Here is a 23,634-nt window from a genome sequence, read left to right as displayed (position 1 = left end):
ATATCTGGCCGCACTTAATTTCTTGGGTAAACCTACTGCCAATCCAGCCTGAAGAGATGTTTACACTTTATATTTGATATTAATATCGTATTATCCTTATGTTGAAAAACTACAGCAAAAGTAGCAGGTACATTTACTGTTAAAATGTTGGTTGCTGTACTTTAATTGAAAATGTCTTAAATGTTGAACATGAGAGCAGAAAAGTTTTTCTCTTGTTATTTCAACCTAAAGTGTTGGTTGCTCTGTATTCAAAAATAATGTGAATGCATTGTTTTTTACTTGTCTCCATAATTACTTTATACCTAATAAATTCCCTTACAAGAATTAATGGTAATATAAGAAACTTCCCTGGCAGTGTCCAGTATCCAGTATTTATTTAACAGTCACACTGGTTGAGTTTGCTAAAAACGCACTGAATCGATATCAACTCACTTAAATGTTTCAGTTAGAATCATTGTAAATACAAAATATTGTCTCTGAGTCGTATCGGCAACCACCGATTCTAAATCGAGTCGAATCATTGTTAATTCTAATCAGTTAGCAGGTTAGGTGGGTATGCATTTAAGTTAGGTGTGTTTTGATACCACCCAAACGCGGCACGATCAAGTGACGTCAGATGGCAACTATCAGCGGATGCTATCTTGCTTCAGAGCAACTTTATGGATTATTATATTACTTAAATTTTTCACTTTTTGATAGGATTAATATTGGCCCGTGGATTACTGGATCTCTACGAGGATGGTTAAAGAAGCGTGGTAGCGGCAGTCATGACTTGTGAGTAAAGCGTGTTCTCTTCAAACTGAAACTAACTATTACCAATAATATTCAAATACCAAATACCAAATACCAATAGCTGTATAATTTGTCCAGAATCTTAACGGTATCCCTGGATTGAACCAATTGGGAACCGATACCAAAAAATACCGGTGCTCGGTAAACATCCCTAGTCCTCAGTGCAAGACTAGACGCTATTGTCTTTGGTTTATCACTAGTAATAAGTCATATTTTATCAATTGAATAGCTCACCTGCAGAGGCTGATAATTCTCTGCTGTTAACATCCTCCATACTCCGTGCAACAGAATCAACTTCGGAACCTGGTTTAGAGGAATCACCCTTGAGACAAAAATACACATAAAAAAATAAAAAAACATAAAAAATGAACATTAGTCAGAAATCAGAAGGTTGGTCATTGCCTCCTAGCCCAGATCCCTGCTGAGCATTATCACAGTCAGACACTAGAGGCAACATAACTCTGAACAGGTGCATTTGACCAGATCCCAGACTTCCAAGGAAGAGGAAGAGGAAGTTTGTTCATCAACACAATTCAATCATGCAAAAACAGTAAGAGAAGATTACTGAAAAAAATAAAATTAAAATAAAATACACGTACTGACACATAATGACAGTAACATGCATGAAGGGCAGGGGGGTGTCAAGAGTAAAGAGGTTTATTGTGGTTACAACTCAGCTTGACCTTTGTTAGAACAACAGAAGCATAAATGCCTTTGTTTAAGACAATGCCGATGTCTTCCAAATAATTCACAAGTTCAGCCTTCTACCTTTATGGTAGCAAAGTGAATAATAAAATGCTCCTGTTTTTTTTGGGTTTTTTTAACACCAATGACTTCTAAATCTTCCCAAATGCAAGACTTGTATGTCCTGTTCTGTAGAGTGAGACTTTAAGGTCTCATTTACATGTTATTTTGCATTAAAAGCCTCCTGAGTGCCTTACATTGATTTGCCTGATTTCCCCTGACTGGTGGAGTGTGAGAAAAGTGGGTAAGTAGATAATCGACCACTGGCCAAATCACGTAAAGGGGTACTTAAAACCTTCAGAGCTTTCTCCATTCAGTCATCACAGTATATAGACACACATTGAGCTCTTCTTTGTGGAAGGGACCAAATGGCATGGTGAGGTTAATGATGTTTGGTTGGCTGAAATGAGTTGCTTTTGTGGAATTGTGTTGGGAATAAACATTGACTAGAAAACTGGCCAGTGGGGATATACTGCAAAGTCTCTTGTCATAGACTATAAACAAAGGCATGATTTCCAATAACCACAAGTCATAATGCAACAGAAAAATAACTGCCAAATTAAAATCCCGACTGGAAACTTTTTTTTTAGGTCCACTAACATGTTCACCCGACATTACTTAGTGTCGAGATCTTAGCTGAATAAAGTGACAAAGTATCTAATGGCTGCCAAAGACGACGAACAGTAAGACATATTTTGTGGTGTTTATAATAACTTTATAACTTGTTAAGTAGAAGAGTTATCAACGAATTTGCCACTACTAGCTAACAGTAGGGCTGATTATTTTAATAGTCGAATAGTCAGCGATTAATTGTTCGATTAGTCAACTGGTCAAACGACTATTGCCTAAGATCTGCTGTAAAAGGGATTGATTTGGATGTTGGGTAAGCAACTTGATCTCTAACTCATTTTTAAAATGTATAATATTACATTTCATTTGTAAAAACACAACCAAAAATTACTGACACATTTTATTACATGAAGTTTACTGTATAACCACAGTGAAAAATATATAAATAGACCGCAAGATGCAAGTGCAAGATGTCCTGTGAACATGACATTCAGTGCAAAACATATTTGTATTTACCTGCAATTATCTACCTAAAGGTGTACAAGTGTAAACATTAACATTCCTGGTGGTTTATCACTTAAAATTTTATCAAAAGGCTCATCGACAAAAACACATTTTTGTCGATTTTTTAGTTTAATTTTAAATCGATGTCGAATAATCGTTGCAGCCTTAGTACCCAGATGAGCTAGCAACGAGTCTAACTTATTATTTTTGCTTTCGGGTAGTCTGCATACCTTGCAGCATTGTTCTGCTTCTCACAGGGTCAGTACCAGAACTATGTCAGCTAACACACTGTATGATCACTTCACTATATTACTAGAAGGACAATAAGAACACGGATAATGTTTCTCTTTCTTGCCTGTTTAGGTTCTACCACTTTAAACAAAAATATGTTCAGAAATGTCGACCCTGTTTTAGATGGAAACCAACAAATGTGTCTTCAGTGTATTTCTTGCTCAAAAGCTACTTGCTGAAGCTCTATAATTCAAACTGTGTAAAAACACAATGCTGTTTTAGCATATATCAAGGACATTTGCAGCTAAATATGATTGTATTAAATGCCAAGATTTCCCAGGCGAAGGTAGGAATCGCAATAAACTGAAGTGGTCTCTGCACACTATCAGTTTTAGTGTTTTGAGAGACCATATTTTGTGAGCACAAATGGTGCAGTTTTTTTTTTTTTTTTTAAAACAATCTAACTTTTTCCTCAATGGTCTTTAGAGTTTTGCAGATATGCATCTTTTAAAAGAAGTGAACTATCATTGTCCTTATTGAGCATTCACCATAACATATTCAGTTGCATAGCGTTGGACATTCTGGGAACAAATATTCCAACTGAAGGGAGCCTAATCAGATGAATAAACTTGATTTATTACTAAGGGAATATTATCGCACGGCTGAGGTCAAATAAGCGAGTAACAGGGTGGACATGATGTTGGTTTGGAGCAAATGCATGGGGGTGATAGTCTTGAGGGAAATCCTTGGTGATGAAATCGCTGGGATGTTTAGACAGCTTGTGTACACTCTCCCACCGCAATTTAGGCACGGCGGCAAGAGCAGGAGATAGGCCAGACCAGACCGTCTGCAGATAGCCTGACATTAATAGACACTAACGGCTCACCCCATGATCTCAATTACCTGGCCTCCAAAAAGGGGTCTACGCGGCAGAAAGATGTTGATAGAAGGAAGTAGATTAATTGTTTGCATGCTCCCCAAAACAAGTTTCTTACGCAGTTGCATTGTCAAACTTAGCAGTCAAAAACAAAGTAGTAGCAAGAAAAGATTTTAACTCGGACATACATTTAACTGATATCCCACTTTGAAATATGCTTTGGCCAAACAAATCCTGTATTGTAAGGTTTTGGTAGATTATTGAAATTCATGACTAGAAATGTTTTTCTTGTATTTTACCAATTGATATACTGTATGTTCCCATTTGGTCTCAAACACCTGCCCTTGTGCCTTGCTTGAGAAAAGTGTCTTTTCTGAAGGAGCCCATTTTGTTTCTTCATTGTGAAGTGAGGTGAATTATATTTATATAGCGCTTTTTCTCTAGTGACTCCAAGCGCTTTTACATAGTGACACCCAATATCTAAGTTACATTTAAACCAGTGTGGGTGGCACTGGGAGCAGGTGGGTAAAGTGTCTTGCCCAAGGACCCAACGGCAGTGACTAGGATGGCGGAAGCAGGGATCGAACCTGGAACCCTCAAGTTGCTGGCACGGCCACTCTACCAACCGAGCTATACCGCCCCTCATTAATTTATCAATAAACATTACTCTCCAAAATATGATGTGGTATCTGACGGGGCATATCATTTAGTTATTGTGAACCACCCCTTCTCTTCTTCTAATATGGTGCTGAGCCTACACTACGTCTCTGAACATCAGACACACAGGTAATAACAATGTTTGTGAAATCCCCTGACATTATTTGGTGCTAAATTAATCTCAACATTAGCGCTGCTGCAATCATTACGACTCTACTGGTTTAGCGTTTCCAAAACAAACTAGAAAGACTCAAAGCATTGTACAACTGTTTACAGATGTTTGTCATGTTTAATGAAGGGAGAGATGGCAACATTTGCATTTCCATATACAGTGCGGCAATTTTCTTAGGGAAATGGGAACAATTTGGGGTTTTTCATTTTCATCACAAATACAGTCAGCAAAAAAAACCTAAATCATGCCCATATCCGAGCTCAAAACCACGTCCTATGCTCTACTGTTAAGCATCATAACCACAGAGCTATCCAATCGGATTATCCAATTAATCACGATTCTTATTTGAAACGATTCTTAATCGATTAAAAAAAAAGGAACACATATGATTTTTTTTTCATCTGTACTGTCCAGCCACTCAGGCAAATCATATTGTTAAGGTGGATGCCCATATCTGCTGTCGAGATTTACTTAAGAAAATATAAATGTTGAATACTTTGTTTAATACTTTATTTGTACTTGACTTTATTTAATGTTTGGGTATAATTTTACTAAACAAAACCAGTTTTTATTTTAAATAATATAGAAATGTATCAGAGCTGTTTATCTATTTTATGGAGGAATGTAGTTACCGGTAATCATAGAACTGGCACCCAATGTTATTGAAAAAAAAAAGTATGGATTTTGAATCCAGAATCAAATCTGAATTGAATCATTAACCCTAAGAATTGAATCGAATCGTGTGGTGCCCTAAGATTCACACAGCCCAACTATTGATATGTCTTAAGTTGAGCATTCTTGTAAAGTATATATAAAGTTGTATATTATTAATGTGGTAGGGTTTTTTGCTGTAACTGTCATAAAACAATGACAAAACCCACATTTATTTTGTATTCATTTTGAGATGTGTTTGTTTGTATTTGTTACTATATAGGTTGAAAATATCCTTCTATGATTCTTATCATAGCAATACATTTATGAAAAGTTTTCTCGATGGATCCCCTTTTTTCTGGCCTGGGCACCTACTCTCCAAAATCTCGACTATAGTAATTATTTCTATGAAAACGGCATTCAAACCAAGGTTAGAGTTCCCCGCTTTGTTTACTCAAAATTAGGTATAGTATAACCATGATTAAAACAAATATTTTAAAAGGGTTTTTTTTAGATTAAATATTATTTTATATATTAAATAGGTATAGGTATTAAATAGGTATATCAGTTATCCTCATGCTTATTATCCTTAAGCTCATTACATGGCATTATGTTGTACCTAATGCTGTGGCAGGTACTGGCACATTAAAACACTAAAGCCAGCAGAATCATCACTTTAAGCTACAATGTATATAAACAGGATGAGAATAAACAGCATATCAAATCTTGAAAACTTTCAAGAGTGGACATAAAATGATTACTGTATGGTTTGATTTTTGACCAACCTGACTGGACTCTTGTTTAAAGGCTTGTGTCATGCAAACAGCGCTGATCTTCACCACATCAATGATTCGCTCTCAGCCTTAAGACTGGCTGGATTTATCTAGCTGTGCTGGAGTTTCCCAGTAAGCTGGTACCCTCTCTCCTCATGACTAAGTCCTTACCTCCAGCATGATAAAACAACAGTCTAAAAGAGAGATTGTTGTTGTTGCAGTGGAAAGAAAAGGAGCACAGTGGAGGTCTGGTGAAAGGTAAGCAATCAACCTCGGTTTTAATGCTGTTTTAAAGAGTTTGAAAATAATATTCTAAAAACGCATGCACATTGTAAAGTAATGCAATTGTTTTAGCACTCAGTTGTTGCTCTCAAAGCCACTCAGAGCAATCATTCACTGCCTTGGTTAGATCTAACAGCAGGGACAGCATGCGGGAAGCCAAGGGTGGATTACTTTGAGATGTCACATGTCTTCTGGCCAGCAGCCATATTGGAGGTCATCTGTTTTTTGGCACACACTACTTGCATTTTTTATGCTGCAATTGATTGTTTCAGAGTCCCCTTAAAATGCACCAGACTGATATATGGTCCCATTTAATTTATACAATTGAAGTCAAGTGAATAGTAGTTTCTTTGTGGCTTGTACAGCCCTTTGAGACATCTGTGATTAAGGGCTATATAAGTAAACTTTAATTGATTGATTAAATATTACTCAGCTATAATGAAAAAGTACATTTGCTCACGTTGTTATTCAAAGTCTTGTAGTGCTACTACCGTAGTTTATTTTGAACATGCTACAAAGTCATCAGAATACGTATCTTGTTTGCAGTTTAAAATACATGTCCGACAGGGAGTAGGAAGAATCAAAAGTATATGTACTTAAGTAGCCCTTCTTCATATGATAGCAATTACTAATACGTTACTTCACTTCCTGTGCTTTGCTCAAAACTAGAATAGGAACATCCGGCCCCAGACTAAAGTCACTTCTGGTGTCCTGCAATACTGTTGTATATCTCTACTGCAGGACTATTCAACTAAATTGTTTTGGGGGCCACAATTCCAGAAAGCTAAAGCCTGGGGGGGGGCATACTTCTCCTTTTTAGTCTTCTGTACCTGAGAACCGCAGTCCTCTAAACATTAAATTTTTGGTCTTTTTGTTTTGTCAAAAACTCTGGGGAAAAATGCCTTTAGACTTAGAGACTTAGATTTCATTTTATTGTCATTCAAATTTGAACTTTACAGTACAGATAAGAACAACATTTCGTTGCATTAGCTCGTTGTAGTGCAGGATAAAAGAGCAATTAGGTGCAGATATAAATGAATATATTACTGCACAGATAAATATATTGCACTTTTGCATATGCATCCATGTTTATAGATGTATGTTATATTGTCTTTATATTCCAGCAAGTTAATTATAGCAATTTTTGGGGGGAATTGAGGGGATTATTATGATGCTTTCAAAAGTCTTATGGCCTGAGGGAAGAAGCTGTTATAGAACCCTGAGGTTCTGCTACGGAGGCTGCGGAACCTCTTTCTAGAGTCCAGCAGTGGGAGTGTAAACAAACCTTTACGGTAAAAAGCTCTATCGCCAGAATTTTACTCTACACTTTCCGGGGGGTTTTACACTGAATGAACTGAAAAACCGTATCACTGTTATTTTTACAGTACAATTCTGGCGATTGAGCTGCCAGTTTATTGTAAAATCTACAGTTTTTGCAGCGTATACAACGGGAATGTACTGCAGGTTTTTAGAAACTTCTGCACAAAAAGGTAGTCGAAAATCATTTATTTGTCAGTGTGCTCATGTTTTTAGGAATCTGCTGCAAAAATGTTAGTCCTTCACAAGTTTTTTTAACTGAACACGGTCTGGTGTCATTCACGCACCTGATTTAGTTTATGGGTCGCCAGTTGAATGGCTCCGCTGTACTGTATAATACTGGTGGCAGTACACCTCACATGCATTCTGTTAACAAAAAATATTTTTTTGCAGAATTATGGGGAATTAGTTTGTATGACTTGACGTATTATTATTGTTATTATTATTAAAAACAGTACTTAGGCAATTAATCAATTATTCAGCCCCATTTGCATTTTATCTGGTAATTGCTATGTTTGCTGTCATGCAAATGTTTCATTTGCATGCCACCTCTGTAACAGCATTTCTCAACATTGGCAAACAATTCCTGTTCTTTCCTATAACATAATTACCTCACATGATTTCAGTCGCCTAATAGCATCAGCAGCAGCTGTTCTAATCGCTTGATCTTCATACTGCAGAGTTTATTTTTCGAGGATATGAGTATTTTCTGCAGTGGACCATCAGGCTGTGGTTTTTGAAAGACATATGACAGAGCTCCAAAGTCTCAGTGGGGAAAGATGGAGGGAAAAGTAAAAAGGGAAGGATCGAGGGGAGGGCTGTTAGTAGAATAAGTGCAGGGAAAAGGGCGGAGCTGCCGTGCTTTACCGTACATACCCCCGTGTCTACAGGCAGCTGAATTAGACTCGGTTGGGCATGCAAATCCTCCCGCTTGGTCACTTCCTGCAGTGGAAGTGTTTGGTGCAGCCGGACAGAGGAAAAAAGCATAGAAGTGAGAGGCACCAAGAGCAGATGCAAAAGTTCAAGGTCACATTCTGAGGTCACCATGCAACATGTCACAGCCAATTCCCTGTCCCAGTGCATGGTAGCCAGTATCAGCTGCACTCCAAGATCATCAGCAGCTTCAGTAACAGGAGCGCAACAAGGTCAGCGAGTCAAACTGACAAACGCAGGCATATTTTTTTTGTATTTATTCTGAAAACCAACCACGGCGTGTAATCCTTACAAACAAAATATGAGGTTAGTGACTTTGCAGCAGAGCATTGTTCAGTACATGCTCAGTACACATGCAGGTTTCAAGTAGATGCGCTTGCACGTGTACAATTTGGGAGATCCCCGCTATTCGCTACGTGGCGTAATTCCTACATGGCGAAAAAAACACAAACAACATGCCTCTTTTTTGACACAATAAACCATACACACACGAAAGTTAATAAACAGACAACATGGGCTAGTGGAAAACTCCCACCCAAATTTCCCCTCATCCATCCATCGATCCATTTTCTACCATTTGTCCCTTTTGGGGTCACGGGGGGTGCTGGAGCCTATATCAGCTGCATTCAGACAGAAGGCGGGGTACACCCTGGACAAGTCGCCACCTCATCGCAGGGCCAACACAGATAGACAAACAACATTCACACTCACATTCACACCCATCCATCCATTTTCTACCGCTTGTTCCTTTAGGGATCGCGAGGGGTGCTGGAGCCTATCTCAGCTGCATTCGGGCGGTAGGCGGGGTACACCCTGGACAAGTCGCCACCTCATCGCAGCTCACATTCACAAACTAGGACCAATTTAGTGTTGCCAATCAACCTATCCCCAGGTGAATGTTTTTGGAGGTGGGAGGAAGCCGTAGTACACGGAGGGAACCCACGCAGTCACAGGGAGAACATGCAAACTCCACACAGAAAGATCCCGAGCCCGGGGATCGAAGCTGGGACCTTCGTATTGTGAGGAAACGATCATTTAGTTGCTAAAACTATGACAAACCAGATGGATTTATCATCATCTCAGCAGCCTTCGGAAGAAATATGCAGTTAACATGTTTTGTAAGGGCAACTTAACTCAATGAAAACATTAAATATAGCAACAGATATCATGTGTAGTTAACCACACTTATTCATTTTGTCAGGTAAAACATAGCGGTTCCCAAAAATCGGCAAATTACTTGCAGTAATGAGGTCAGAGGAGGGCACATGAATGTGACGTCATCATGTAAAATGTAATGAAATTAGGGCTGCAACAACTAATCGATTAAATCGATTAAAATTGATTATAAAAATAGTTGGCGATTAATTTAGTCATCGATTCGTTGGATCTATGCTATGCCCATGCGCTGAGGAAACGTTGTTTTTTTTTAACCTTTATTTATAAACTGCAACATTTACAAACAGCTGAGAAACAATAATCAAAATAATAGGGGTGTAACGGTACGTGTATTTGTATCGAACCGTTTCGGTACGGGGGTTTCGTTTCGGTGCAGAAGTGTACCGAACGAGCTTCCACACGGACATATTAAGTAACGTACTGCACGTTGTGTAAACAATACTCAAAATGCCGGACATTTGAGGCATTTAAGAAACTCCGCCCTGACAGCCCCGCAAAAGAGGACATGTCCGGTGAAAAGAGGACGTATAGTCAGTCTATCCTCGCCTGTTAGCTGCTAGCATGCTAGCAAAAGAGGACTAGCAGCGATCGGTTTCACGTCCGGTGAAACCGATCGGAGTTTCTTAAATGCCTCAAATGTTCGGCATTTTGAGTTAGGGTTGTATGTTGTATTTTCAATGTACGTTCAGGGTTAAGAAGGTTAAAAACACAACAAATTGTGCATGCAGCAGCATTGGTGAGGGAGGGGCAGAGACAGAGAGAGCGAGGGAGTTATGATAAACACCCATGTGTCGTCAGGCTCTGCTTTGTATCGATAGATTTATCAGATTCAATTTTTTATTATCTGTTATGTCCCTCCATCAGTGTGTGAATGTGTGTGTGAATGGGTAAATGTGGAAGTAGTGTCAAAGCGCTTTGAGTACCTTGAAGGTAGAAAAGCGCTATACAAGTACAACCCATAGCAGGGGTGTCAAAAGTGTGCATTTTTGTAAAATGTTCCTTGTTTTATTTGGCAAGTTGAAAGAACATGGCGTCAGTATGCTGTTTTTTTTCAATAAAATACTGGAAAGGATAGAAATGTAGTTTGTCTCTTGTATCCGATTATTAATCGATTAATTACAGTAATAATCAACAGATTAATCGATTATCAAATTAATTGTTAGTTGCAGCCCTAAATGAAATAGTCTAATAAAAGAGCAAAACAAAGGTTATCCATATGTTCATTATTCGTATTAACATTTAATCTTTTTTCTCATTACAAAAAAAAACAAGCCTGATCAATTCGGCAAAAATGTTCAATTCATTTTAATTGGTCATGATTATCATCCCATGCTTGTATAGAAAACAATTCCTTCCCCCCAAAAAAACTCTTACACTTACACAATTCAGAGGAATTACTATATTGGCCTTAAAAAAAACAGAAATCCGGGAAAAAAAACGGACAATCACACCCTTAATGCTGGAATGTCGTATTCATATTTTATCATTAACACACAGGAAGCCTGTAGAGAACTAATATATATATTAGAGATTTAGGAAATGTGCAGAATGGGTAGTGAGATATGCAATAAAGCATTTATGGTCAAAGAAACATCTGTTCAAGGATGGAGGACAATAATGTGACAGAGTGGGAGGAACATCTGTGTCACACAAAATATGCTATTTTTACATCATCATCATCATGTCTGTGTCTTAATCCCAGAACAGTTGTCTCACATCATTCAAGGGCTCGTTTCCTAGCAACCCCAACAAGAAAGAGGAAAGTTTGTCAGATTAAAAATAAACTTTCAAAGAGGGACGCAAAGTTGGGAAAAAAGGATGTGGAACATACAAGACATCTCTGTGAGGATGCAGAGGAGCAGTGGGAAGCGCATAGAAGACAAGTTAATAGATCTACATTCACTTCTGTTATGTGCCTCCATTCAGTCATCTTTATAGTCCTATCTGCACAGCAGATGTATCAAATGGTGTAAGTAGAAGCACATTACAATACATCAGTAGACTGCTTGCTTTACCTTTTCTAATATTTGACTAATACGCAAACAAAGGAAACTCTGTTCCTGTTCATCAGCAGCAAAGATAAAATGTCATGTGTTCAACCCCCTGAAGCTTCGACCGATATCGTCAAGTCAATAGTGCCATCCCTCCATAGAAAGTGACCACTGGTGGACAAGACGAAAAATGTCATCTGGACCTTGAGCCAGAAATTTCACTTACTGTTATGACACAAAACAAGTGGTACACTTGCCTGTGTCCTGGCTGCTAAGTACAATATGGCTAAGGTGACCAATACCATCAGAAAAGAAAATCAAAATAAATAGTGAGCAGGTTTTTGTCTTTATCTGAAGAGATGCATCTCGCGCACACAGTAACCTACTTCCCTAATCACATCCATCACACATCTTTGAAGGGTACATTAAAAAAATATATTTATATTTAAGTTTGAATATGTAGCTGTTACCGGTAAATATATATGGATAGGAAACTTTCACATTTAAATCGATAGGGTGATAATTCCCAGTACCTGGGAATCGATACCGGTACCAATTTACAGTACTTTTGTGTGGGTTGATGTGTTAATTACTAGATATGTCTGATAATGGCTTTTTGCCGATATCCGATATTCCGATATATACAGTCGTGGGATTAACACATTATTATGCCTAATTTGGACAACCAGGTATCGTGAAGATACGGTACTTTTAAAAAAAATATATAAAATAAAATAAGATAAATAAATTAAAAACATTTTCTTGAATAAAAAAGAAAGTAAAACAATATAAAAACAGTTACATTGAAACTAGTAATTAATGAAAATTAGTAAACTTAACTGTTAAAGGTTAGTACTATTAGTGGACCAGCAGCACACACAATCATGTGTGCTTACTGATTGTATCCCTTGCAGACTGTATTGATATATATTGACATATAATGTAGGAACCAGAATATTAATAACAGAAAGAAACAACCCTTTTGTGTGAATGAGTGTAAATGAGTGTAAATGGGGGAGAGAGGTTTTTTGTGTTGGTGCACTAATTGTAAGTGTATCTTGTGTTTTTTATGTTCCATCCATCCATCCATCTTCTTCCGCTTATCCGAGGTCGGGTCGCGGGGGCAGCAGCTTAAGCAGGGAAGCCCAGACTTCCCTCTCCCCAGCCACTTCGTCCAGCTCCTCCCGGGGGATCCCGAGGCGTTCCCAGGCCAGCCGGGAGAGATAGTCTTCCCAGCGTGTCCTGGGTCTTCCCCGTGGCCTCCTACCGGTCGGACGTGCCCGAAACACCTTCCTAGGGAGGCGTTCGGGTGGCATCCTGACCAGATGCCCGAACCACCTCATCTGGCTCCTCTCGATGTTATGTTATGTTGATTTAATAAAAAAAAAAAATTAAAAAAACAACAACAAAAAAACCGATACCGATAATAAAAAAACCGATACCGATAATTTCCGATATTACATTTTAACGCATTTGTCGGCCGATAATATCGGCAGACCAATATTATCGGACATCTCTATTAACTACTGTTCATTTGTTGGGTAATAGCATCTAAATTTTTCAATACAATTAAGAATGTGTTGATAATAACTGTGCTGTCCATCTTCATCTGCTATATTTTCTTTTCTTACACTTCCGAGTCTCATTTGCAAGTATTATAGAAGAGACTTTGCAAGCAGTTGCAATTCTAAGGCGCTAGATGCAGGAGAGTATAAACTACGGTGTGTTGCCTAGCTAGGAACTACCATATTTACCGGACCATGGGGCACACCGGATTAAAAGGCGCACTGCCGATGAGCAGGTCGGTCCAGGTCTATTTTCATAAAAAAGGCACACCGGAATATAAGGCGCAATAAAGGTGTCACACTATGATTTTTTTCAACATTTAAAACACTTCTTTGTGGTCTACATAATATGTAATGGTTGTTCTTTGGTCAAAATGTTGCATAGATTATGTTTTACAGATCATCTTCAAGTCCTTTTCTGACCTTCTCTTCAGGATGCACCTTTTGTGGCTGGTCTTATTTACATGGCTCCACTTTGACAGCGTCTTCTCCCCATCATTTTGTTGTAGTTTTTAGCACTTCCATAGCGAGTCTACTGACGGACATACGTTTGAACTTTACGCTATTTTGTATTAGAAATGGCAACAACAGAGTACAAATGCCCCACATCGAGAGGATAGAGAAAAAAGAAGCTTATTGACTACGGTGTCAGCGCGGACTACAATGGCGGACGCGCACACATTTTGGAGAATTATGCAGATCCCAAATACACATCAGTTTGTACCAATAGTTTGTATTCGGACACGTGACTTTTGAATGGACGTGAACGCAGTGGTGGGCCACCAAACCAAGAAAACATAGTGCAAACTATCTGAGTACGCAAGGGGCTTAGATCTTACCACTAAAAGTAAATACGAGTAAAAAAATGCAAACTATGCAATATATACATATCAAAATAAGATTTGTCGAGTGATCTCAAGAATTAATTGTCGGTGGAGTTCCCAAACATATTGAACTATCTTGATCTCCAAACATCATCCTACACGACAAAACTGATGAAAACTTGGAAAAGCATGGAGGTCTACAACTTCTTTGTGTGTGACTCGGTCAAGGAAATTGGTATCAAGACTCTCCTGGATAAATATGCATTGTTTTTGCTCGGGTAAGGCTGCATTTCATGATTTCAATTTGTGTCATGCCTGTGGCCTGCCCTTGCTGTTGCACGTACAGTTTACGAGTAGCGTGTTTTTCCGTCCTTATCAAAATATAACTAAAGATGTCAACATCGTGTATGTGCTGAAAGCTTCAGTTATGATTGCTGTCTTTGGTAAAAGCTTAAATATTTTAGGTTTTGCTCAGATTTGCTTTCTTTTATTTAGATTCGCAGAGTTGAAGCTTCACTTAACACTCATAGCAAACATGTGTTTTGAGAAATACAAATATTAAGATAAATACTTCAATGGGAAGTACTAAACCTTAAAAGCATTTCAAACAAACCTTTAATGAAGTGATCACAAAAAACGTTCTTCGACTGGGGTGCGTGTCCCGATTCTCGTTTTTTTTTTTATTACCTCTCAAGGAAGTCTGAAGAAACATTTATCCTTTTTGCGATTTGAGTAGCTCGAACAGCCTAAAACAACGCAAGCACTGGTAATTTTTTCTTCGAGAAAGGCACAATGGCCCACCACTTCGAGCTTATAATAGTTAACAAACCGGACGTGACGTCAGGTGAATATAACCTATAGGTAAGAAAATGTGGTTTTGCATAATATTGCAAAAAAAACAAATCTGATATGTCTCCTAGAGTAGGTGCCAATTTGGGATCCTTCCATAATAATACCCCTATGTTGAAGTACAGTACGTCTGACTATGGTAGCCATAATGCGCCGATAATCCATTAAACGGTGCAGTTTTGTAGCTTATCAAAGTCGTATTAAAACATTTTGACAAATTGCGCCATGTGTAATGTAGTATATTCTCAGTTAAAAACATCAACGTTTTGGGCTTGCTTTGCCAACATCATTTATTAAACAGGTGTCAACTTGAAATCAACACATATCTCTTATGTGTGACTGCCATCTACTGGTCACACTTACACATTACACCTTGTAACAAAAACAATGCCACAAGGTCGGTAAACACTACCAGAATTAATATGTGCATTAGGTGCACCGATTTTGAAGGCGCACTGTCGATTTTTGAGAAAATTAAAGGATTTTAAGTGCGCCTTACAGTCCGAAAAATATGGTAGTCTTTGCCATGAAGCTGGATGTGCCAGTCTAGTCTTTCGTGGCCCCCTACAAAGTGTTTATACTACACTAATTACACTCCAGCTGTTTGATTGTAGCACACATCTAAGTAGTTTTGTTTTCCAAATTTGGAGGTGTTGAATCGCCATGTCAAATCGTTAATCAGTAACATGTATATGGCAAATCCAATGTAAATTAGCATGAAGCTAGCACATTTTTAAAAAGTTGAGCCTTACTTTACGTCTGAGCGTTTTCTACTTGCTTTGCTGGCATTGAAAATTGCAACATTACTTAGAGGCAGTTTGGCTGAGTGCTTCTTGAGTGCTTGTTTACCCTCCAAGTGCTTGAGCCAATGTTTAGTCTGCGATCGGACATGACGTCACAACAAAAGTATCGCATTGGGGTAGGGTTTCATTTTACATGAAACGATAAAAGATGGTACCGAGGGAATTTGGTCGGTGCCCATAAAAGTACTATGTATTGTAGAGCACAAATTTGGATTTTTTTTCTATAACAACAATAGCGAATAATAAAATAAGCTAAACTTAGATAATGGCAAATTTGTACTTAAAAAAGTCAGGAAAATAAAATGTGATGATCAGTCATATGACCCACTGTGGAGAGTGCAACACAAGGTAAGGTGGACAGTATTCATGAATGTGTTTTTGTCTGTGTATAAAAAAAAAAATGTATATACCGTATTTTTCGGATTATAAGTTGCAGTTTTTTTCATAGTTTGGCCGGGGGTGCGACTTATATTCAGGAGAGGTGTGAAATTATTAACACATTAATTACTTAAAATATCAAATAGTATTATTTAGCTCATTCACGTAAGAGACTAGACGTATAAGATTTCATGGGATTTAGCGATTAGGAGTGACAGATTGTTTGGTAAACGTATAGCATGTTCTATATGTTATAGTTATTTGAATGACACTTACCATAATATGTTACGTTAACATACCAGGCACGTTCTCAGTTGGTTATTTATGCGTCATGTAACGTACACTTATTCAGCCTGTTGTTCACTATTCTTTATTTATTTTAAATTGCCTTTCAAATGTTTATTCTTGGTGTTGGGTTTTATCAAATAAATTTCCCCAAAAAATGCGACTTATACTCCAGTGCGACTTATATATGTTTTTTCCTTCTTTATTATGCATTTTCAGCAGGTGCGACTTATACTCCGGTGCGATTTATACTCCAAAAAATACGGTTATTGTAAAATAGATTTTGTTTGACAAATAAAATATCAAAAACATTTGTCTTTGTTGTGCTGCTGTAAAGAAACATTGTTAGGGCATCAAATCAAATGAAAGGACAATCAATTAATTATTTAGAGTAAGATGAAGAAACTCATACGAGTGATTTTTACACATCTCTTCACGGTCACTTTTGAATGAGTCATTTATTTGTGAAAAAGCCTCACTTTACCTCGGTTTGGAAACCTTCAACCAAGATGGCCACCAGCAGGTTGAATAGAACGTAGTTGCCGAAGGTCATGAGGGCAATGAAGTAGAGAGCTGCGACAGGGGATGTGGACGCCATGCCGTTATATAATACCTTGTTCCAGTCTTCTTGTGTTAGTATCTAGAAGAGAGGACCAGCAATGGACAGCCGTTGCACAACCTGGGTTATGTTTTATGCGGTCACTACATTTTGAGCTCAGTTGATGCTGCACGTTGTACACACATGGCTATTTTAAAAACCAATACACAAAGCTAGCTCAGGCCCTGGTGGGGTAACGGTACATGCTGCTGCCTTTCGAACAGATGGGCACGGCCCAAGGGTTTGATTCCCTGATAAATAGAAGGTTTCAGTGTTGCCAACTCTTCAGTAAGGAAAGTAATACATTGGCTGCCCCAAAAGTCGCATAAAGTGATTGCAATGGAAGCTGCAGGAGAGAGGAATAATGTGAGGGAGATAAAATGTAATAACTTAAAAAATTATATGTATTATTAGAACAGCATATTTACATTCTTCATTTAATTCTTGTTTTTTTTTTTTTAATTTGAATACATTTTGTTCTGCATTGTTGAATGCTAAAGTATCATAATTGATCAAAAGACTGGAGGGTTGTGACAGTCAAAAATCTATTGACTGGCTCATTAACATGAACGATGGGTTGGGACCTGGCAGGGATTTGACATGACAGTGAAGAAGCGTTCACACATTGCTCTGTAAACCAAGGCGGAAAAAACAACATTTAATTTGCAATCTGCACGCAAAAGGGGGTGGGTTTTCTCTCTGCTCCGACTGCAGCTGGGAGTTCTGCGCAAGGCTACTGTCAACCTGACCGCCTCACGGCAGCACCCGCTGCTAAATAAGGACTGTAACTGATGTGTGTTTTCATGTCTCCAAACATCTGAAAAAGCTGCTAGATTTTTCGCTAGTCGGTTTAAAAAAAAAAAGTCGCTAAGTGGAATCAAGTAGCCAAGTTGGCAAAACTGGGATGGTTGCATCAGGAAGAGCATCCGGAGTAAAAACTAAGGAAAATCAAACATACAGTTGACTCACTGTGGTGAACTTTGAAAAAAAATCTAAACACAGTTCGGAGTGGGCCAAACAAATCCTTTGTAGCTACCTTCTTATTGTTATTTTTCTTTTTTTTTCCAGTATTGTTTAAAAAAAGAAAAACAGAATTAAAAAGTCCAAATAACCTTTTGTGATTTTTTTTTCTTACATAATGATTTAAAATAAATTTGGTTTAATAAATCACCTACTATTATTATTTTTCAAGTTATATATTATAATCCATCTTATTATAATATTGTAATTTATCTTGGTCTGCGCTTCTATGATTTGCCTCCACACTTGACATAATTAAACCAATACGTAATCTACTGTATTATCTGTAGCATAATGCCAATACATTTAATACAGAGAGGCATGATGATACTTAACAAATTCTATCATTCGTTATTCCATTGAATTATTAACAGTGCCAAATACTATTCATAGGTTATGCAGAGATAATGAAATGAAGGTTCTGGGTAGATCGTGTTGAAAGATGACATGACACAAGACGCAAGCCTATGAGGTCCATGTTTCATTCGTGGAAACACAATTTAGTGTTTAGGAAGATTGCTGGGAGAGAATAAACTATTTTAGGGAGAAATTGTATTAGCATCCTGAGACTTGTTTTAGTCAAAATAACTCTTACATAGTCACTGTAGCAAATTTGAAACTTATACGTTTATATGAACTTTTCAGTGTATTAGATTTCCGGAGGGGGTTAATACTCACTTGGAAAACAGTCACAATGGCCCACAGAAGAGAGTCAAAGTTTTTCCTATCTGGTAGAGTGTCTCCATCCCGCTCTGAACCGAACTTACAACCAAAGAGATGCATCCCTAGAATACTGAAAGGAGAGATGACAACAAAGAGAGGAGGGACTATTAAAGTCAAGTTAGTATAATAGCATGCTGAGAGAAGACTTGTAATATTTGGCTAGTGTTGCCTGCAACATTCTGAACACTCATTGGCTCAGAATCCCCAGGCTATCAATGCATATCCCTTTCCATCATGTAGCTTAGCACAATACAATATATGCAAAGCTAACTGATCTTGTCATTGTGTCTACTCCATACAGTCGGCAGGTGTAAATATGCACAGTATGCTCAATAGTTACTACACTATACTTTTTTTTAATAATGTAAGGACATACAATAAAATAACGGTATTGATAGTTCAACCTTAAAAGGGAACTGCACTTTTCATCATTCATAATCCTTATGTAAGACAAGAACATATGCATATATATATATATATATATATATATATATATATATATATATATATAGCAAAGTTGGTAGAGTGGCCGTGCCAGCAATCGGAGGGTTGCTGGTTACTGGGGTTCAATCCCCACCTTCTACCATCCTAGTCACGTCCTTTGTGTCCTTGGGCAAGACACTTCACCCTTGCTCCTGATGGCTGCTGGTTAGCGCCTTGCATGGCAGCTACCGCCATCAGTGTGTGAATGTGTGTGTGAATGGGTGAATGTGGAAATACTGTCAAAGCGCTTTGAGTACCTTGAAGGTAGAAAAGCGCTATACAAGTATAACCCATTTATCACTTATTTATTTATATATATATATATATATATATATATATATATATATATATATATATATATATATATATATATATATATATATATATATATATATATATATATATGTATATATTTTGCATGTTGGGGATAGGTTGATTGGCAACACTACATTGGCCCTAGTGTGCGCCTATGCACGCAAAAATCCTCATTCAAAAAAGGCGGTCTGCACGTGCAGTGTTAGTAGATCACACGCAACACACTTACTTATTAAATCAGGCCCTAAGCATCATGCAGCAGTATTGCAAAGTGCTAAACAACAAATACCAACTGTGAACATAATAAAACAAACACCTACTGACTTCAATGGGATGACGACTTATGAGATGTTCATATCTTCCCGTTTAGTTGAAAAATTCATCATAATACGTCCGGAGATAAAAAAACAAAACAAAAAAAAAACAAGGTGTCGAGCTTTTTTTTCGTGTCTTTCATGCCCACTCCAGGTCTAAATTGAACATCAACGCTGACCAACTTTTCGGTTTGCTATCCAGGTGGGAGGCATGATTTATAATCTAGAACTAACTTTTACTAACTCAGAGGCGATGCAGCAGCTCACTGGGTCAATATGTCAATATAGCATCTCTCTGTGATAATGGTGCCATTAAAAATAGTTTATCTGCATTAGCGCTTAGAATAACAATATCGCTAATACATGGCAAATATTCAGGCCACGACATGTAAATGGACTATTGTTGGCAGTTTTTGGATGTTTTTTTAGAGACCTTTTTGGGTGAAATAGTGTACTCCCATTAGCTGAATTGTTAGCCACCTCGTGCTGGCCGTATTTTACGACTGCATAAAAAAAGAAAAGCATATATGTTCTTGTCTCACATAAGGACTGTAAATTATAGGCAAAATTCCCCAAAAAGTGCAGTTCCCCTTTAACAACAAATGTTAGACAGGTAATTATTTAACAATAGTTATTACTAAGGTTGTATGTTGCAGTTGAATAAAGGGAACCGCAATATTACAAATATTAATTACAGTAATCAATTGCAACTTACTTTGCACATCAACTGTGCTGAACTGAGCTTTTATTTGATTTAGTTTGCTGTTTTACATTCTATTTGCACTACATGATCGCAATCTATTCTGCCTTTTTATTTATACTATTTCATTTTCATGTATTCATATTAACTTATGCTATTTATAACCATGTCTATGTACAGTATGTCTTATTCTATTTAAATTATTGTGTACATACTATATCCATCCATCAATTTTCTACCGCTTGTCCCTTTCGGGGTCGCGAGGGGTGGATGGATGGATGGATGAATGTACATACCGTATTTTTCGGACTATAAGTCGCAGTTTTTTTCATAGTTTGGCCGGGCTCCAGTGCGATTTATATATGTTTTTTTCCTTCTTTATTATGCATTTTCGGCAGGTGCGACTTATACTCCGGTGCGACTTATACTCCGAAAAATACGGTACTATAGTTCTCGTGGTACTCATTGGGTTAATTCTGGGAATTTGTGCCATCTCACAAGTCTCATGAGTGCTGGTATGATAATAAAGTTCCTTGAATCCTTAGAATAAAAGACATAGTGTTAACTAGATACCGCTTCAACTGTACATGTATTGTCAAACTCTATGGTGTACCTAATGTTATGACGAGTGAGTGTCTATGTTCCGCAGACACACAAACCTACCTGAATATGAAGATGAAGAGCATGAGCAACATGCAGAAGGTGGCTACGTTGTCCATGGTCTTCATTAGCACCACCAGCTGCCTCTGCAGGGCCGGCATAAAACGAACCAGCTTCAGAACCCGCATGAGTCGGAAAGTCCTCAGCACAGAAAGACCGCCGCCCTGCTGGCCAACGATTTCCCACACGCTGTTTGAGGAGTAGATGACACAAATGCATAGAATTTGAGTCAGAATCATTGCAAGATGCATCGGTTATTGTTCAATTATTGCTGTCCAATTCATACTGTGTGAAAAACTTGATATGTTCCGGTGCATATTCACTTCATAATATTTGTTTTCATCGCATGTAACTAATAAGGCAACGGAAGTATATAAACAGCTCTTGGTATGATGCAGTTCACTTGTATACTATTACCACTATCGCACCGTATTGTCAAAATGTAATCAAGTTAAGAATAAAAACTCTTCCAGCGATCCAAAATATTGTCTTTTATAGTTTTCCATCCACCGATAACCAGTAGGTGATTTTATGTTTTAAAACTTACAGCCTTCAATATCAATGTTCCTCCTAATTTTTCATGTGGTTGAGCAAACGCACAAACTCCTTAAGCGTTCAATGGAGCACACCAGACGTGCACACTGTGGCCACACCAGCAGCACACCTGTCCCAAACCTGACATCATAAAAAAGTTAAAAGTCTTATTTTTATAACCAAATAACAACAGTCATTTCCATGAGATTATTTTCTAATATAGGTGATTTGGCCCACTTACAATGAATATAACAAAACAATCTTGTTTTCATGGGCTATGCACTGTATGTATGTATATCTGCTTCGGAAGTCATTATTACCCCATTCAGAGGTTACATTTAGTTCCCCTCACACATTCACATGTTGCACAATGAGATGTAAGCATGGGATAAAGTGTTCATTCCTGTAACTTTCTGTCTGTAAAATATATCATTACATTTTTATTAGTATGTATTTTATCTAGTAACAGCATTTTATGAATAATATCCATACACTTACATTCTTAATAAATGACAGTAGAATAAGCATATATCTGTTTGGGGATGTAGGTGTGCAGTGGGTGTTGGCTTTACCTTAATAAGTTATAAGCATTCACCTCTCTTAACGCTGCTGCACTTTTAGCTATAACCTAACTAGCAAAACAGAGACACACATGCATAACATGCTGTTAATGACATTGATTGTCTGCGTGTGAGCTGCTTCATAGTGTAACGACCTGGCATTTAATGTTGATGTGTGGTGTAGAGTTGTCTGACTTTTTGTGTGGCCGTAAACACATCAGTGGCTGAGTCTAATGAGTGCGTGTGATGGGGCAAGTGAGAGAGAGAGAGAGAGAGAGAGAGAGAGAGAGAGAGAGAGAGAGAGAGAGAGAGAGAGAGAGAGAGAGAGAGAGAGAGAGAGAGAGAGAGAGAGAGAGAGAGAGAGAGAGAGAGAGGGAGGGAGAGAGAGAGAGAGAGAGAGAGAGGGCTGCTGTTGATATGACAGATGACAGAGAGTTGGTTTTGGCGCGGTTTATACGGCACAAATGACCAGTATTGCTACATAGTAGTTCATCGTTAGTTGGCGTGGTTACGGCCGACAATAAATAGTTTTGCTCAATAAAGTTGTGCAGTGTAGTGTAGCTCCTATTCCTCCTTAAAGTGTCTCAACAGACGTTACAATGATTCAACAGTCTTGACAAACATTGTTTTTTCTGTTGTTGTCACATGTCACTCACATAATTGCACTGCAAAATCTTACAGAATAAATTATGTGTTTATTTTGTTTAGAGTTTTGGTCGGATGTTATATTGTGAGCGGCATAGATTTGCTGTGCGCAGAGGACACAAGAGGAGTGGTGCGCACCTTAGAGGGAACATTGGTCAAGATGCTTAAAAAATAATATGATACTATATTATTAGGCGGTTTAATAGTTTTAATGAATAATTGTGTTTTTGTGCAATGAATGATTTACAGTAACACCTTTTTATTAGTAATCTGTTTCAACATGTTAGAACCATACAAAAACCGACACAATTTTTGCTTGCATAAGAAATTACGCAAATCCAAGTACAGTAATACGTTTTAGATACCCAGAAACATAAATTAAAATAATTGCTACATAAAACAATGTGAAATACACATAAATTATGAATAAAATGCATAAATACAAATTTAACATCACTTGGTTGGCAAAGACGGTGATTAGCGGAGAGGGTTACATACTGTTCTGTAAGGTATTTCTTCAATTCAATAGTGTTTCCCACCTTCTTTATCAAAGTACTAGCACTTGCAACTTTCTTTGGCTTATTTTGCGGCCATACTCAATAAGAAAAGCACAGAGACCAATTCACAATTGTATGGAATTGTTTGTTTTTGGCACTCGATTCTGCGCGATGATGACACGGGGGCAAACTAACCAGGATACCGAGATGG

The 23,634-nt window shown here is 37.8% G+C and overlaps 1 protein-coding gene across 1 annotated transcript in view; it reads right to left on the bottom strand.

Moving 5' to 3' along the window:
- cacna1g (calcium channel, voltage-dependent, T type, alpha 1G subunit) overlaps positions 1-23,634 on the bottom strand; it is a 329,783-nt gene that overhangs the window by 151,787 nt on the left and 154,362 nt on the right. The window contains exons 10-14 of the mRNA XM_061967247.2: positions 21,191-21,376; positions 18,671-18,785; positions 16,859-17,014; positions 8,447-8,512; positions 1,027-1,114 (exon numbers count right to left, since the gene is read on the bottom strand). Of these exons, the coding sequence (XP_061823231.2) occupies positions 1,027-1,114; positions 8,447-8,512; positions 16,859-17,014; positions 18,671-18,785; positions 21,191-21,376 (611 nt within the window). The remainder of the gene's footprint in view (positions 1-1,026; positions 1,115-8,446; positions 8,513-16,858; positions 17,015-18,670; positions 18,786-21,190; positions 21,377-23,634) is intronic.

The sequence above is a fragment of the Nerophis lumbriciformis genome, linkage group LG11, assembly GCF_033978685.3.
Source record: "Nerophis lumbriciformis linkage group LG11, RoL_Nlum_v2.1, whole genome shotgun sequence".
Classification (NCBI taxonomy): domain Eukaryota; kingdom Metazoa; phylum Chordata; class Actinopteri; order Syngnathiformes; family Syngnathidae; genus Nerophis; species Nerophis lumbriciformis.
Note: the sequence above shows the minus strand (reverse complement) of the source record. Positions and strands in the feature narration are given on the sequence as shown.